We start from the raw sequence: 15,381 nt of genomic DNA on the forward strand, positions 1-15,381 counted from the left end.
AAAAATTTAGATACTCAAGATATTTCAAAATTTACAGGAGCAGTTAGTTCGGCCACGTACCCCTTGAACCATAGAGGAGTCGAAGGACGACCGCTACAGCGCCACCATTCTTCAAGAAATATTTATAAGAAATTATTTTTTTACACCTAAAAAGATGTATAATAAACTTCTTATATTATATTTTTAATTGACTTTATGGTTTTTCTAAAAAAAATTCACATAAAACACCTATTTTTTCGGTCTCTAGAGTGGCATAACCCCTTAAAAAAAAAAAAGGTCACACAAAGGTGGTCGACGGACGTCGATCATCTATGGATGACCCCCCCCCCTGGAGTAAGTTCTATAGCATATTCTATAGCATATTCTATAGCATATTCTTTTGAATGCTTTTTTGGTATTGGGATCTGACATTCGTACACATGCCATCTGGTGTTGAAAACTGTAACTAGTTTTGGATAACTGTTTGTGTCACTTGCAATTGTAGTTCCGCTGTCATTGTTAATTATTTTATCATTATGAATGAAGCTACATTTTTACCGCGTGAGAAATCTTCCTGCAGAATTAAGTGTTCTGTGAGAGGCTGTGGCAGTACTGTAGCGAAAAATTTAAGCGTAATTTTCCATAAATTTCCGAAACCAAAACCAAAATTACACGATTTACACCACACTTTATAATCTGCCCGGCTTGCAAAACGCGTTCACCTTCAATAAATTTTCGTTGAGCAGGATTTGTACCTGCCCATGCGCAAATACTGTCCATAGAAATGAACATTTTCTGCATCCCATGTTATTCCCATGTAAATTCACTAAAAGTGTTACCGAATTTACGCCATATTGCTTTAGGCCCCGCCCCCATGTCAGATCCCAATAAGTTTCGTGCAACTGTAGTATAAGGCCACGCCTCTTAAGCAGGAACGTCCATACAAAATTAACATAGAGGGCTCCATACTACAAACGCAAGATTTTTCTCTCCGTGTATGTATTTACAATTAGTTTAAGAAGATTAGTAATCTCAATATGTTCGTTAAAAGTATTTATTTCGTTAAAATTACATATTGAATATGTTTATGAAAGTAAACGGGGGGAGATGTTCATTTTATTTCAAACGATCGTTGACTTTGACCTCTTTGGTTTAGCTCAAATTTTCTTCACGTTTTGTACCATTCAAAAATGAGTTTCATTTTTTTTCATCAAACCGTTTACGAGATATAAATTTTTCCAAGTTTTAGGCTTCTAAAGAAACTATTTTTCGAATGCTTATATCTTTGATTAAAGTGGATACTACTAAAAGGTTTTGTTAGAATGTATCTTTTTAACTGAAATTTTCTAAATTTCATGCAAAAATAATAAAATTTTAATTTATTATTTTTTTTTTAATTTAAATGCTAAAATTTTGTTTCTAAAACAGTTTGAATCCTTCGATTAAATATTTTTTTAAAATCACTTCCTTTTACAAAAATTTTAATTTTGGTTATATTTAATTAAAAAATTTAGAATTTTTTAAAAATAACACTTTTTTATGCTATGAATATGCTACTGTATACTATTCCAAAGCATTTTGATGAGCTGATTCCGAATCTGAACTCAGAATCGATCCAGCATATGTCTGGTCTCGATATATGCGGGAAAACATTTTCTTGTAGGGTAAGACTATCAGAAATATCACTATTTGCAAGGAGTCTTTCGATTTCTCTGAAACTGAGGGAAGTAATAGTCTTAGGTAAGATAGTTTAAAGCCCCTAAAGGATCTTTCAAAATTATGCCCGCTACGCTATTTTGAAAATCGATTAATTATTTTTTAAAAAATTTATTCTTCGAAAACAGTCAAACGGATTTTGATAAAAATTGCAGGCAATATAGTAGCCGTGTGTATGTGGGTAGCCTCAAACCCAACGGTCCCTAGACTTATAACTTTGAATTTTTAGGTTATGGTCATTTTAATACTAATATCCCAGACAGCAAGCAATATTTCCAACCTTGCACGGCAACTTTGCCGCAAGCTTTAAATGTCCCACCTAACCCAACCTTGTATGGTTAGCTTGCCGAAAGATTGCAGTGTAAGGTTACTGCAAGATTGCATGATAAGATTATCGCAAGCTTGTATAGTAAGCTTGCACGGTAAGCTTGTGGCAAGGTTGGTGCAAGACATAAAAGTATTAAATAGTATATGCTATAAAATTTGTAAAATATTTTATAGATTCTATAGCATATTCTTTTGAATGCTTTTTCGGTATAAGTTTCGTGCAACTGTAGTATAAGGCCACGCCTCTTAAGCAGGAACGTCCAAGGAACGTGCCTGGAGATGCTTGAAACTTGTTTCTCGGAGGTTTTTGGGGTCGCTGATTACGAATCTGAAGTCAAAATTTCAAAATTCAATATGGCGTATCCAATATGGCTGACATTTTTTTAAAAAGTGATTGGATTTGCTTGAAACTTGTTACTTGTAGATTTTTGGGGTCGCTATATACGAATCTAAAGTCAGAATTTAAAAATTTAATATGACTGATTAACTATGTCACGAAAACTATTTTAAATTCAAGAGATTTTCTAGAAATTTTAAAAAATTTTAAAAAAGGTCTCTGTGTTTACAGGGTTGACACTGTCATCGTAATCAAAATGATGCCCACATTACTTTTTTTTTATTTTTTCAAATTTTTATATTTCTTTTTGGCTTTTAATATTTTTTTTGTTTTTATTTTCTTTTAAACTTCTAATAATTTACTGTAGTGCCATTTTGGCTATTTGAATACTTTTTTATCAATAAATTTTTTTTACCTAAAACAGTAAAGGAATTACCATAGTCCATAGTTCCCTAGTCTTGAAGTTTGAAAAAATTTGCTAAGAAATTTAGTTGTTCTAAATAATTCTATAGAAAAGCAAAGTAAATGAATGCTGCAAAAGGATTTTAGCAAAAATAATACTAAGATACGCCAATAATCAACGAATGCAACAGTATGAAATTGTATTGAATTTTATGAAAGCGACATTAATAGCAGAATAATGTCTTGTGTAAATACTAGTTAAAGTTGATGCAAATTGATTAAAATACTCAATTTCTTCTAAAGATTTTGTTGAAGAATTATGTCATAAGCTTGCGAAATTAAAATCATATTCATTATTACAAAGCAGCAAATTTAGTATATGAAAAATCTGAAAAGTAATATTTGTGACATTCAATTCTAAATAAAAATATTCGCAAGAAACTTTACGAAAATTACAGAAAATTTCTCGGGAATCCATTTTTCCGTCACTAATCCGGGATTTTCTAGGGAATTTTCCGAGAATCAATACCTTGAGAATATTCAGGTATATTATTAAGTAGGAAAAATCAGTACATTTTTTTTTCTAGAAAATTATAATTTAGGACAAGTTGGTGATCAAATACTCATAGTACTAAGATTTCTCATTAGAAAGATATGACAGTGACAGACCTGTGTAACACAGAAACCTTTTTTTAAAATTTTTCAAGTTTACGAAAATCTCATAAAATTTAAAAATATCGTCCGATATATTTTACACAGTTAGAATTATTGAAAATTGACCTTATATTTATGTAATCAGCTAACCTAAAAACCAGTAACTAACATTTATCATGTAAATCAACTACTCTAAAACATTCTTAGTAACAATTTTCATTCAAAAACTTACATTTAAATAAAATGGTCCGCCATACTGGATCCATAATATTGAATTTTTAAATTCTGACATCAGATTCTTATTTAGCGACCCCAAAAACCTACGAGTAACATGCTTCAAACAAATCCAATCACTTTTTAAAAAATTTGTCAGCCATATTGGATACACCATAGTGAATTTTGAAATTCTGACTTCAGATTCGTTATCAGCGACCCCAAAAACCACCAAGTAACAAGTTTCAAGTATCTCCAGGCCTTTTTTAAAAATTCGTCCGCCATATTGGATACGCCATATTGAATTTTTAAATTCTGACTTCAGATTCGTATTTAGCGACCCCAAAAACCTACGAGTAACATACTTCAAACAAATCCAATCACTTTTTAAAAAATTTGTCAGCCATATTGGGTACACCATAGTGAATTTTGAAATTCTGACTTCAGATTCGTAATCAGCGACCCCAAAAACCCCCGAGTAACAAGTTTCAAGCATCTCCAGGCACTTTTTAAAAAATTGTCAGCCATATTGGATACGCCATATTGAATTTGGAATTCTGACTTTAGATTCGTAATTAGCGACCCCAAAAACCTCCGAGTAACAAGTTTCAAACGAATTAAATTAATTTTTGAAAATTCGCCCGCCATATTTCAGCCGCCATTTTGAAATTTCAAAAAATGCCATTCGGCATTTAAAAGTATTCCTTTTTAGCTAAATTTTAAGCCTATGCCCGATAATTTAAACATAAACCATTTTTGGAGAGCAGGGGGGTCCCGTTGACGAAGAATGCCTCATATTTATTTACTAATTCTTCCATTTCTAAATTAAATTCTTACTCAAATTGAACTTATTAATTAACGTTCTAATTAATTAACTGTAATATACCTAAACATTTTGTATTTTTTGTTTCAATGCTAAAGAAAAAATAGTTATGTTTCGTTTAATCTAATTTTTCTTTTAAAAAATTATTTATTGTTTTGATACTCAAATAGTTAAAAAATTGAAATAATAAGTTTATTGTTTTACTGTATTATTAAAGATACATTGTTTAATTTGTTAAATATCTTATGTTATTTATTGACCATTTTATATAATTATTTTACTATCTTATACCAAAATAAAATAATAACAAATTAAAAAAAAAATTCTGTAAAAATAAAAAAGTAAAAAACAAAAGTTTTATATAAAAATTAATTTTAAAAATTTATTTAAATATCAAAAATTAAAAACATTGAATATAAAAATAACAATAATAATTTTTTTCAAGCTAATACAAATTAAATTTTGTAAACCAGTGTACAATTTAAATAATTAAATAAATAAATAAAATACTTTTTTGAGAAATTTTTGTGTTGTTTTGATAACGACTTAGTTGTGAAATAAAAATATGCTTCCACTAATGTAAAATGTCCAAATATTGCGCTTTAATTGTGGGGAGTCTTGCGATGACTCAACCCCCACTCTCGAGTTTTTCCCCCTCAGCAGGGAATGTATTGTGTGTGGGAGTTGTACGTGTGCTTCGCGCAACTGATTAAATTAATGCCGAACGATATCGAGTACAGACGTGTACTTTGATTCTCTTTTGCCATAAAGACAGAAATGTATATTTTTACAATTTATAATAAATAAGTGTTGAGTTAAAATCTCATTGTTATTTTGTGACTCTACCAAGACACGCTTTTGGGATAAATCCCTTTTTATGTGGTGAAACATAACATATTTCCCACATAATATTTTCCGACGCGACATCTTGTGTGTAAAAAATAAATCGCGTTTTTACTACGCCGGCCGATAAAGTAGACTCCTATTTGACAGACGTAAACAAATCATTCTACTTTTTTAATTACTCATACATTTTAATTAATGTCACTGGAATTAATTAATTAAAAACAACAAGAAAAACAAATTTGATTATCTTTTATCACTTGGAATGTGAAAATTTATATATTTATAATTTCCCGAAATGAAGGAGGAATGAGGTAGGAACGAGGTAGAAAGTATTTCGCTGTAAATACTTATTTTAAATTACTATTATTTATTAATTATTGTTTAATTTAGTATAAATATTACATAAAAACAATTAATAGTAGTATTTCACTATTATATATTGTTTTTTTGTATTATTTATCATTTACTATTGTATTTTTGCAATTTCCCCAAACCAGGGAGGAACGAGGTAGGAACCAGGGTCGAATTCGACCCTCATTCCTCCAAACCAAGTCGCAAGGGATAAAATATTATTTATTGCATAAAGACGATGAAAAAATCTTATTCTTTACATCAAGACGAATCGATTCGTCTGTATAAATTATACAGAATTTAGGGAACTGATTACAATTAAACGGAAAAATTGTTATTTTTATAAAAAATTCAATTTGCTTCCTGCATTTAGTTTTTGTTTTTATCTGCCCGAATCTACTTTAGTTCCTTACTACATTTTCCAAAGATTATTCTAATTAATTTTTATTATAATTTATTTATTGTTTTTTTGTTTTATTTATTGTTTGTGTTAAAAATGGTTAAAAACAATTTTTTAGATTTGAAGTTATGTTAGTGTCGGATTCCTCCTTAACGAATATATTTAATAAATTTCACAAGCGGAATGTAATTTATTTTTGTTTATTCTCAGAGTCCCTTGTAAAAAGTAAATTTCCAGAAAAGGAATCTTCAAAAATTTTCGACAATTCTAAAATAAATGTTTACTATATTTTTTGTGTTAACATTTTCTTTATGGTGATATAATAATAATCTTATTCTAGGCTTTTAATTTCTAATTTTTTATATCCTAAAAGGATCAGAAAATACATTTAAAAAAAAATTATCTTTTCGCAGCAAAATGGCTAGTACTGTATTTACTGTAAAACCATTCCAGTTTATACAATTTATCCAAGTCGGCAGACAACCAAAAAAACGGTCTGTTAAAATTACCCTTCTTAAATGGATGAAATTCGATAAGATTAAAAAGAAAATTGTATCAAAATTTATGCCTGAACCATATACAGAAGAGACTAACGAAATATTGTATAAGATGATAAAGCAACATCAGGATGCATCACCAAATTGGCCTGAATACTGCATAAAAATCCTTGGACACACAGGTTAGTTTTTTAAAATACTGTCGAAAGTTATTCAGAGTCTCAAAGTATTCCATTTAGTACAAATTAAGGGGGGCGCCTACTTTATCGGGTCAAAAAAATCGATTTTTTAAAAGTTGTCTTAACTGAAAGTACAACTATCAGAGAATATGCTCTTAAAATATTATGTCAAAATACAAAATATTTTTCGAGTTACAGCTTGTAGAACGCAATAAAGCGCGTGGCCTGGCGCGCGAATCCACTCGCGGTCTCTAATACTTTTCATAATTTGTTGCGCTTATCTACTATTACATCTACCATTAAAATTACCATTTATCAGTAAAATGTCGTCTTATCTAAGAGCTACCCATAAAAAAAATAGTCGTTCATCGAGGCCTGTGACTGCCGTAAGTTTTTAAAAAACAGCACTTATATGTTTTTCAATCTTTAAACTCGTTTTTTTCAAAACACTGTTTTTGTAGTTTGCGTACACGATAGACAAAAATCTATTCAACCGATTAAGGTCTACCTGGGCTTGTTTTGAAGATAAAAAGTGTCTCTTCTGTATGAATTAAATTTGTTTTTGATAGAGTTAAATTTAGTGCTTTTTTTTAAAGAAAAAATGAGATTTTTTTTGGCGAAAATTAAATTTTTTTTAAAAAAGTCATGTAAAAATGTCAGTTTTTACTTTCTATTGAAATCTTTTAATTCATACAGAAGGCAATAATGTATATTTAAAGAAAAAATTTTGTTTTTTTGTTTTGGATAAGAATTGTGGACCCTAGGTTGTACGCAATGGGAAAATTTCAGCAGCGAGACGTTATATATATGGCGTTTATTTTATTATTAAATTCTATTTTCATTTAATCAAAAAATTATATTTCAAAGATTTAAATATATAAGAAAACATACACTAAATCTCGCATCAATTTATTTAAATGTGTTTGAGAAAAAAATTCCTGAAATGTACGCAGTTTTTTACATTCTAAAGTAGGCGCCCCCCTTAAATGAAAATTATTTTAGCCAAGATTCGGTGTTGATTTTGTTTTTAAATCGTTTTTAAAAAATTCTTATGCTTTGCAATCGTTATTTCAGATACCTACGAACAGTCAGTGGAGCGCCTTAATATTATACGGATGGAAGAATTTGATTTCACAACGGACTCCAAAATTGACAATACAGAAAAAAGGGAGCGAATAGAGAAAATGATTAAAGATCATAATCCGTACGACAATAACCTGGATGACATTTTGGAAGCACCTTCTTTAAAACAAATGGTTGTGAAAAACACAGAAAAAAGTGTCAGATCCTCTTGCTGTTGCTGGTAATAGGAAAAACTTATTAATTATTTAATTCATATTTTTTATAATTACACAGCCACACAAAAAAAAGTTCTGATCTGGGGGTCTGACTATGCTTACTTTATGTTTTTTGTGTCGCTGAATCCGAATCCGAGGTCCGTTTCACCCCATCAGATCAGGATTTTGACATAACCTCAAAAAACGAATATGGCGGACAGCTTTTCGAAAAATTCATCGAATTCGCCTGAAACACTTTACTCGGGGGTTTTTGGGCTCGCTAATTGAGGATTTGATTCGTGTCAGTTTTTAAAAATTCAAAATGGCGCATCCAATATGGCGCCAATTTTTGGACAAAAATCACCTGATTAGCCCGAAACTCGTTACTTGTTAGATCATCACGGCATACAAGAGATACTCTAGGACCAAACAAAATCATCTAACTAGTAATGAGTTTCGGGCTAACCAGGTGATTTTTTTCCAAAAATTGGCGCCATATTGGATCCGCCATTTAAAATTTTTAAAACTGACATCAAATTCGTAATCAGCGACCCGAAAAACCCACGAGTAACGAGTTTCGGGCTAACCAGGTGATTTTTTTCCAAAAATTGGCGCCATATTGGATCCGCCATTTAAAATTTTTAAAACTGACATCAAATCCGTAATCAGCGACCCCAAAAACACCCGAGTAACGTTTTTCAGGAGAATTCGATGAATTTTTCGAAAAGCTGTCCGCCATATTGGTTTTTTGAGGTTATGTCAAAATTCTGATCTGATGGGGTGAAACGGACTTCGGATTCAGCGACTTAAGAAACATAAAGTAAGCATAGTCAGATCCCCAGATCAGAACTTTTTTTTTGTGTGGCTGTGTTATTCTAAACATATAGTAATTTTATAATGTGATGCTTTCAGATAAGGAAGAAGACACTTATTTAGATTTAATTTGTGAGACTCCCATTCGAAATCAGATGCTGCTAAAAAATAGGAAAAGAAAAGTCTTAGATGAAGAAGAAGAAGAAGATACGTCATTTTCTAAAAAAAGAAAACATGAACTTCCCTCATCATTCAGAAGAAAAGAAAACTGCGGCATTGTCATATTATAAAATTGGTCTTTCAAAATTAAATATAAAACCACACAAATCTACATTGTCTTAAAACAATCATATCCTTATGCAGCCATTGGTGTACTACTCGAGAGAATTAATTTTCTCGTAGGAGAGGTAGTTGAACTCAAAAGTGAGATGAAGTATTTGAGGGCTGCAATGGAAGTTGAGAAAAGCTCAAAATTTGTTGAGCAAAAAACTTTTGAGGAAGATTTTGATATTAAGTTACCTATGCAAAACTTGGACGACTTATACGCCATCGATTCGAAAATCTTAAGTGAAGAATGCTGTCAACGCTTTTTAATTATATAAATTAGTTAAATTTAATAATAAATATTTGGAATATTTAATTACTAAATAGAGTTTATTGTTTTACAGAAGGGATCTTTGGACTTCCATTTAAATTTTAATGCAGAACATCGAAAATCAATTGGAATATTGGAATATTCTCAGCAAAAATTTAATACCTTCCCTTACTGTGACCAAAAAGGTTCCAGGAAAGGAATTGTTTAAAGATTTCAAATTTTGCACATGTTTACTGGGTAAAAACGTTTAATTTAAAAGAAGACTGAAGTCCGCAACGTATTTACAAACGAAAACTTAAAATAATCATATATTTAGCAGTCAATTTACCACTAATTTTGATTTGTACTAATGTCCAAGAAATTAATACTTCTTTAAAAGACAGTAACCACCATATAACTTTAATTTTGAGCCAAAATACTTCATACAGTTGTGACACGTCGCTGTATTTTTAAGTTTATTGTAATAAGGGACAGGAACTTCTTCCTCTAGAAAGCGGTCTAGACCGCATTCCTTACGTAACACAATAGAATAGCAACCTGACTTTTCGCCAAAAGTGGCCGGCAAAGTCAGACTAATGTAGACAGGCATACGTGCATCACGCTTTCTTCTCCACTTATTTTTAAAAGTGTATTAAACAAATTTTAATGTATTATAAAAATACGTATAATTAATAAATAACAATTTTGTTTACTTATTTAATAATTTCCCCGTCACGAAATTGGCGATCCTGCCAGGATAGACCGAAACGATTACGATCAAAAATCGGCTATCCTTGTGAGAACCTGTGTAGTGGTTTATAAAATAGTTTCGTGTTAATTGTGACGGTTTATACGGTGATTTTTTCACTGGAAATCACCGGAAAGCACGGACTCGGGCCGAATTGAGTAAGTTCGACAGTGATTCCGTGGGTATAAAAGTCCCAGAGAAGGTGAGACGCCACCCAACCAAGTTTGCAACAAGGGATAATAATTTCTTACGAGTGATATTTCCAGTCGCCACCAAACTAAGTTCTCAACGTGGGACAATAATTTCTTGCGAGTGATATTTCCCGGCTGTCTGATCAACCTTGCAACTTCTAAAACAACTAACGAGTAAGACAAAATAATTGTTGAATTAATTATTATTATTGTTTGACATTTTCACTCTAATTAAATATTTTTGTTTAAAGTGGTATAATAAAAAGTAAAATTTAAGTTTATTAGGTAAAATTACATCTTTTTCTATAAAACGAAATTGAAAAAAACTTTACACTGGCTCTTAAATCATATCTCAACTATCTATCCGGGTACGAATCCGCTAGTAATCAGTGTCCCAAATCCTCTCAAATTAATCCTAATTCTAAAGAATTCCTAAAAATAAAAATGGCATCCCCCGCAAACTTAGAAAACATTCTTTCCAATCTTAAAGAGACAATACAACAATTCTCTAGTAAATTAACATTGATAGAAGAGACACAAAATAAAATAAACTTAAAAATTGGTACATTAAATGAAGAAAGTTCTAAACGTACAGAGGAAATAAAAATACTAGGGCGACAAAGCAATTCATTGCTTACAGAGGATGACGAAACAGAGGGCGAGAATAGAGATAAAAAGAATAGTCAGGATAGAGAAGGTATCGCAGAACGAAAAAGGGACCCATTGAATAGAGTTTCAATGGACCGCCGTCTACCGTAGCTCCAAGCACACTTTTACCTTCTAAGGATATTAACCGTACAGTAGAAACACTTAATGGTAAAGACGACATTGGAGTCCAAGATTTTATTCGTCGTGTCAAGAAAGCAAAATCGCGGTGTAGTCAACCTGATTTATTATTAGATTTTGTATTAACCGAAAAAATCATCGGAGATGCTAAACGATCAATTCGATATGTCCCTATTAATACGTTTGATGAATTATACGCAGCGTTGCAGCAAACATCCGCTATAAAAAATACATTATGAATTTAAGAGATGACATTACTTTCTTAATGTGGACACTACAGCCCGACACTATTGGTAAAGCTCAACAACAAGCTTTAAAAGTAGAATCACGGTTACGTGAAAAGGCTCGATTATGGTCAGGTAACGCTCCGAGGTTAGTTTCACGCCCAGCCTCACACGGTGCCACGAAAAATCATATGGCGAACCATAGACCCCATCCTTCCAACGCAGGCAACGTCACTACGTCGCGACCTTCGAACGTAATTTGTAATTTCTGCAAAAAACCCGGACATACAGAAACTCAGTGCTACCAAAAGAGAAATCAACAGAATTATCAATCAAACCCCCACCTAAAACGCCCCCCGAGTCGAGTACATTATACGAACGAAACTTGCTCAGCGGAGGAGCAAGTGGAAGAAGTGGAACAACTGACGGAACAACCATCGACAGAATCACTCGCATATCAGGACGACTACAATCAGTATTCGTACGACCATCAAGATTCGAGCGACCCCTGCGATTACTTGTGGACTCCGGATCATCAATAAATTTGATTAAAAATTCTTTCGTCCCCCCACTAATTGTTAAAGAACCGTGCAAAAAAGAATTTCAAATGGGAAATTGGAAACAAACTTCGGAATGTAAAGTCACACTTGAATAATAGAATAAAATTAACATTTTTTACATTGTCCCTGACAATTTTCCTTTACCGGAAGACGGTATATTAGGATTGCCATTTATGCAACAATATAATTTTATTTTGTCGAAAGTAAAGCTAAAACTCAATTCACAAAAACACCCATTAATTGATGATGTAATTATTGTGCCACCTAATCAGGTCAAATTAGTTCCCATCCCGGTATTCGAAAAAAAAGTCAATGTTGTAATTTTCGATAATCCCCATATCCCTGATTCTATTTATGCGATAAGAGATCGGACTGTCACCATTCCTTTTTGCAATGATTCGACACAGTTCGAACACATTACTACTAATGACATTAATATTCAACCTCTTAAATCAGCTTTTCCTGACGAAGAAGTTCGACCAATGACATGTAGCGAATTGTCTCAACGCATAAATATTCTAAACGAAAACTAACGATTGGATCACATTGAAAAAGATTTTAGAGATAAGATTCAAAAAATAGTACAGTCATACCATGATATTTTGAGACTTCCCGATGACCCTTTACCAGGATCGCGACTCGCGAGCCATAAAATTGTACTGAGTGAAGATAAAATTATTAACAATAGGTCGTACAATCCACCCGCGTGCCATAGAAAAGAACTTGATGGTCATGTTGGAGATCTTCTAAAACAATTCATTATAAGACACTCAGAGTCACCTTACAATTTTCCAGTATGGATTGTCCCAAAAAAGGCAGATGCTTCCGGTAAACAGAAATGGAGTGTTGTAATTGATTTCAGGAAGATTAACGAGATAACTGATCAAGACTCGTATCCTTTACCAGTTATAGAGGAGATCCTGGATTCCCTTGGAAAAGCGAAATTTTTTTCTGCATTCGACCTTAGTTCTGGATTTCACCAAATTCCAATGGACGAAAGCTCAAAAAAATATACAGCTTTCTTCACTCCGAAAGGACATTTCGAATGCATGCCGTTCGGTTTAAAAAACGCGCCTGCCACATTTCCGCTAAATATCAATAACGCTTTGAAAGGATTAATCCATAAAATTTGCGTAGTCTATTTAGATGACATTGTAGTTTTTGGATCCACCATAGAGGAACATAATAAAAATTTAGTCACCCTTTTTGACAGACTACGACAAACTGGTTTGAAACTACAACCCGACAAATGTGAATATCTGAGGCCGGAACTAGAATATCTGGGCCACGTGATAAGTTCCGAGGGTGAAAACCCAATCCAAAAAATATTCAGGCCGTTTTAGATTTTCCAAAACCTAAGAGCGCCACCAATATTAAATCATTTTTAGGTCTCTCAGGTTATTATCGTAAATTCATAAAGGATTATTCGACAATCGCAAAACCGCTTACTGAACTTACAAAAAATACTAAAGAATTTATCTGGACCCAAGAAAGCCAAATTGCATTTGATAAATTAAAAAATGCGCTTTGTACTGCACCAGTATTAAGATATCTTGATTTTGATAAGGAATTTGTCCTTACCACAAATGCCTTAAATGTTGGTATAGGAGCCATCTTATCTCAAAATGGTCACCCTTGCTATTATGCTTCTCGTATACTCAATGCAGTCGAGTTAAATTACACAACCACAGAGAAGGAACTGCTTGCTATAGTTTGGGCAACTAAAAGACTTCGTAGCAGGTTGAAAGGATCGGTAATAAGAATCGAGGAGGATAAGACGATTAGAGAAAGAAGGATACACGGCCTTCTGCAGAATAAGGCAGGAGAGGAGAGAGGGAAGGGGAATCAGGTGAGATGGGGTAGGCAATGTATATAGATTAACGGAAGAAGGTGGGTAGTGAGAGAAGGACAAGAAGTATGGGGAGTTAACGAGGACGTTCAGGGTGAGGGGTTTCAAGAGGAGAAGCCAGGGAAGCAGGATTAAGAAAGGGGGGTGGTATCAAGGTGGCTTTTTGGAATATATCGGGTTTAAAAAATAAGGATTTAAAATAAGTCTTTTATAAGAAAATAAGGCTTTTGGAAGACAATAAGAGATTGGGATGTAATCTGAGTGAGACCTGGGTAGAAAAAAAGGATTGGGAGAGGATTAAAAAAAAGTTACTGAAAGGATACTCGTGGAGATGGCAAAGCGCAAGCAGAGATAGAGTAAAAGGCAGAGGGGAAGGAGGTATGGTGTCAGGGGTAAGGATAGGGTTAAATGAGCAGGATTTGGAAACAGAGTGGATTGAAAACGAGGGTTGTATGGCTAGAAGGGTTAAAAGAGGAAGAGAGACGGTGACCTTAGTAAGTATATACAGGAGAAAAGGGGAGGAGGCTGGATGGAAGTTTTTGGAGGAGTGGATGGAAATTGGGAAAGATGAGACAGTTATTATAGGGGGGGATTTTAATGCCTGGACGGGGAAACTTGGGGGCGGCGACTGGGACGAGGAAGAGGAAATGTTTGTCAGAAGTTCAAAACATAAAGAGGTTGATAAAGAAGGTAGAAGGCTGCTCAGACTATTAGAAGAAGAAGGGTGGGGAATATGTAATGGTAATACAAAGGGGGACGAAAAGGGTGAATTTACTTTTGTATGGAGGGGGGAAACGGTAATCGATTACGTGTTAGCAGACGATAAAGGGAAGGATATTATTGAGACGATGAAGGTAGGGAGGGAGACTGGATCGGAGCATTTTCCTTTAATAATCGAGGTTAAGGGAGTAAATGTGCAGAGAAGAGGGGAAAGAAATACGATACAAGTGAAGATGGGAAAATGGGACGATTCGCTGTTGCTCGAGTTTCAGGAAAGAATGAAAGAAGCGTATAAGGGTATAGAGAGGATGGGTAGTGCGGATGAAAGAATTAAACGTTTAAGGGAATGTATTGATAAAGTTAAGAGTGAGATGAATGTGGTGGAGGAGAGGAAGAAGTGGTATAGAAGTTGGTGGGATGAGGAGTGTGACAAGAGTAAAAATAATTTGAGAAAGAGCATCAAAGAGTGGAGAATGGGTAAAATAGACAAGAGAGAATATAACAGTAGGCACAAAGCGCACGAAAAGTTGCTTAGACGCAAGAGGGAGAAAGAAAAAGAAAGATATACAGAAGAGGTAGAGAAGGCTATAAAAGAAGGCAGGGAGTGGGACATTATTAATAGAGAAAGAAAGAGAAAAGGGGAGATAAGCGGTGAGATAAAGATGGAAGAGTGGACAGACAATTTTTAGAATTTGAGTGGTAAATCAAGGAGCAGAGTAAGAGGGGAAGGCAGGAAAAAATTAGGCAACGAGGGGGAAGGGGAAATTACGATGGAGGAAATGCAGAACGCGTTAAACAGGATAAAAAGGGGAAAAGCAGCGGGTTTAGACGGTATGGAACGGGAGGGGTTAAAATACGGAGGGAAGGTAGTAAAAGAGGAATTATTGGAAATTTTAAACATGGTTTGGAGAGGGG

General features: G+C 33.3%; 1 protein-coding gene across 1 annotated transcript in view; it reads left to right on the plus strand.

Annotated features, from left to right (window-relative positions):
* The window catches only part of LOC127284375 (uncharacterized), a 59,121-nt gene extending 49,104 nt beyond the window's left edge, over positions 1 to 10,017 (plus strand). Inside the window, exons 2-4 of the mRNA XM_051309777.1 lie at positions 6,462 to 6,727; positions 7,799 to 8,027; positions 8,914 to 10,017. Of these exons, the coding sequence (XP_051165734.1) occupies positions 6,466 to 6,727; positions 7,799 to 8,027; position 8,914 (492 nt within the window). The 5' untranslated portion in view covers positions 6,462 to 6,465 and the 3' untranslated portion in view covers positions 8,915 to 10,017. The remainder of the gene's footprint in view (positions 1 to 6,461; positions 6,728 to 7,798; positions 8,028 to 8,913) is intronic.
* The last annotated feature ends 5,364 nt before the right edge of the window (positions 10,018 to 15,381 follow it).

Source organism: Leptopilina boulardi, unplaced genomic scaffold, assembly GCF_019393585.1.
Source record: "Leptopilina boulardi isolate dan_hultmark-lab unplaced genomic scaffold, ZJU_Lbou_2.1 LbouV2_324, whole genome shotgun sequence".
Lineage (NCBI taxonomy): Eukaryota > Metazoa > Arthropoda > Insecta > Hymenoptera > Figitidae > Leptopilina > Leptopilina boulardi.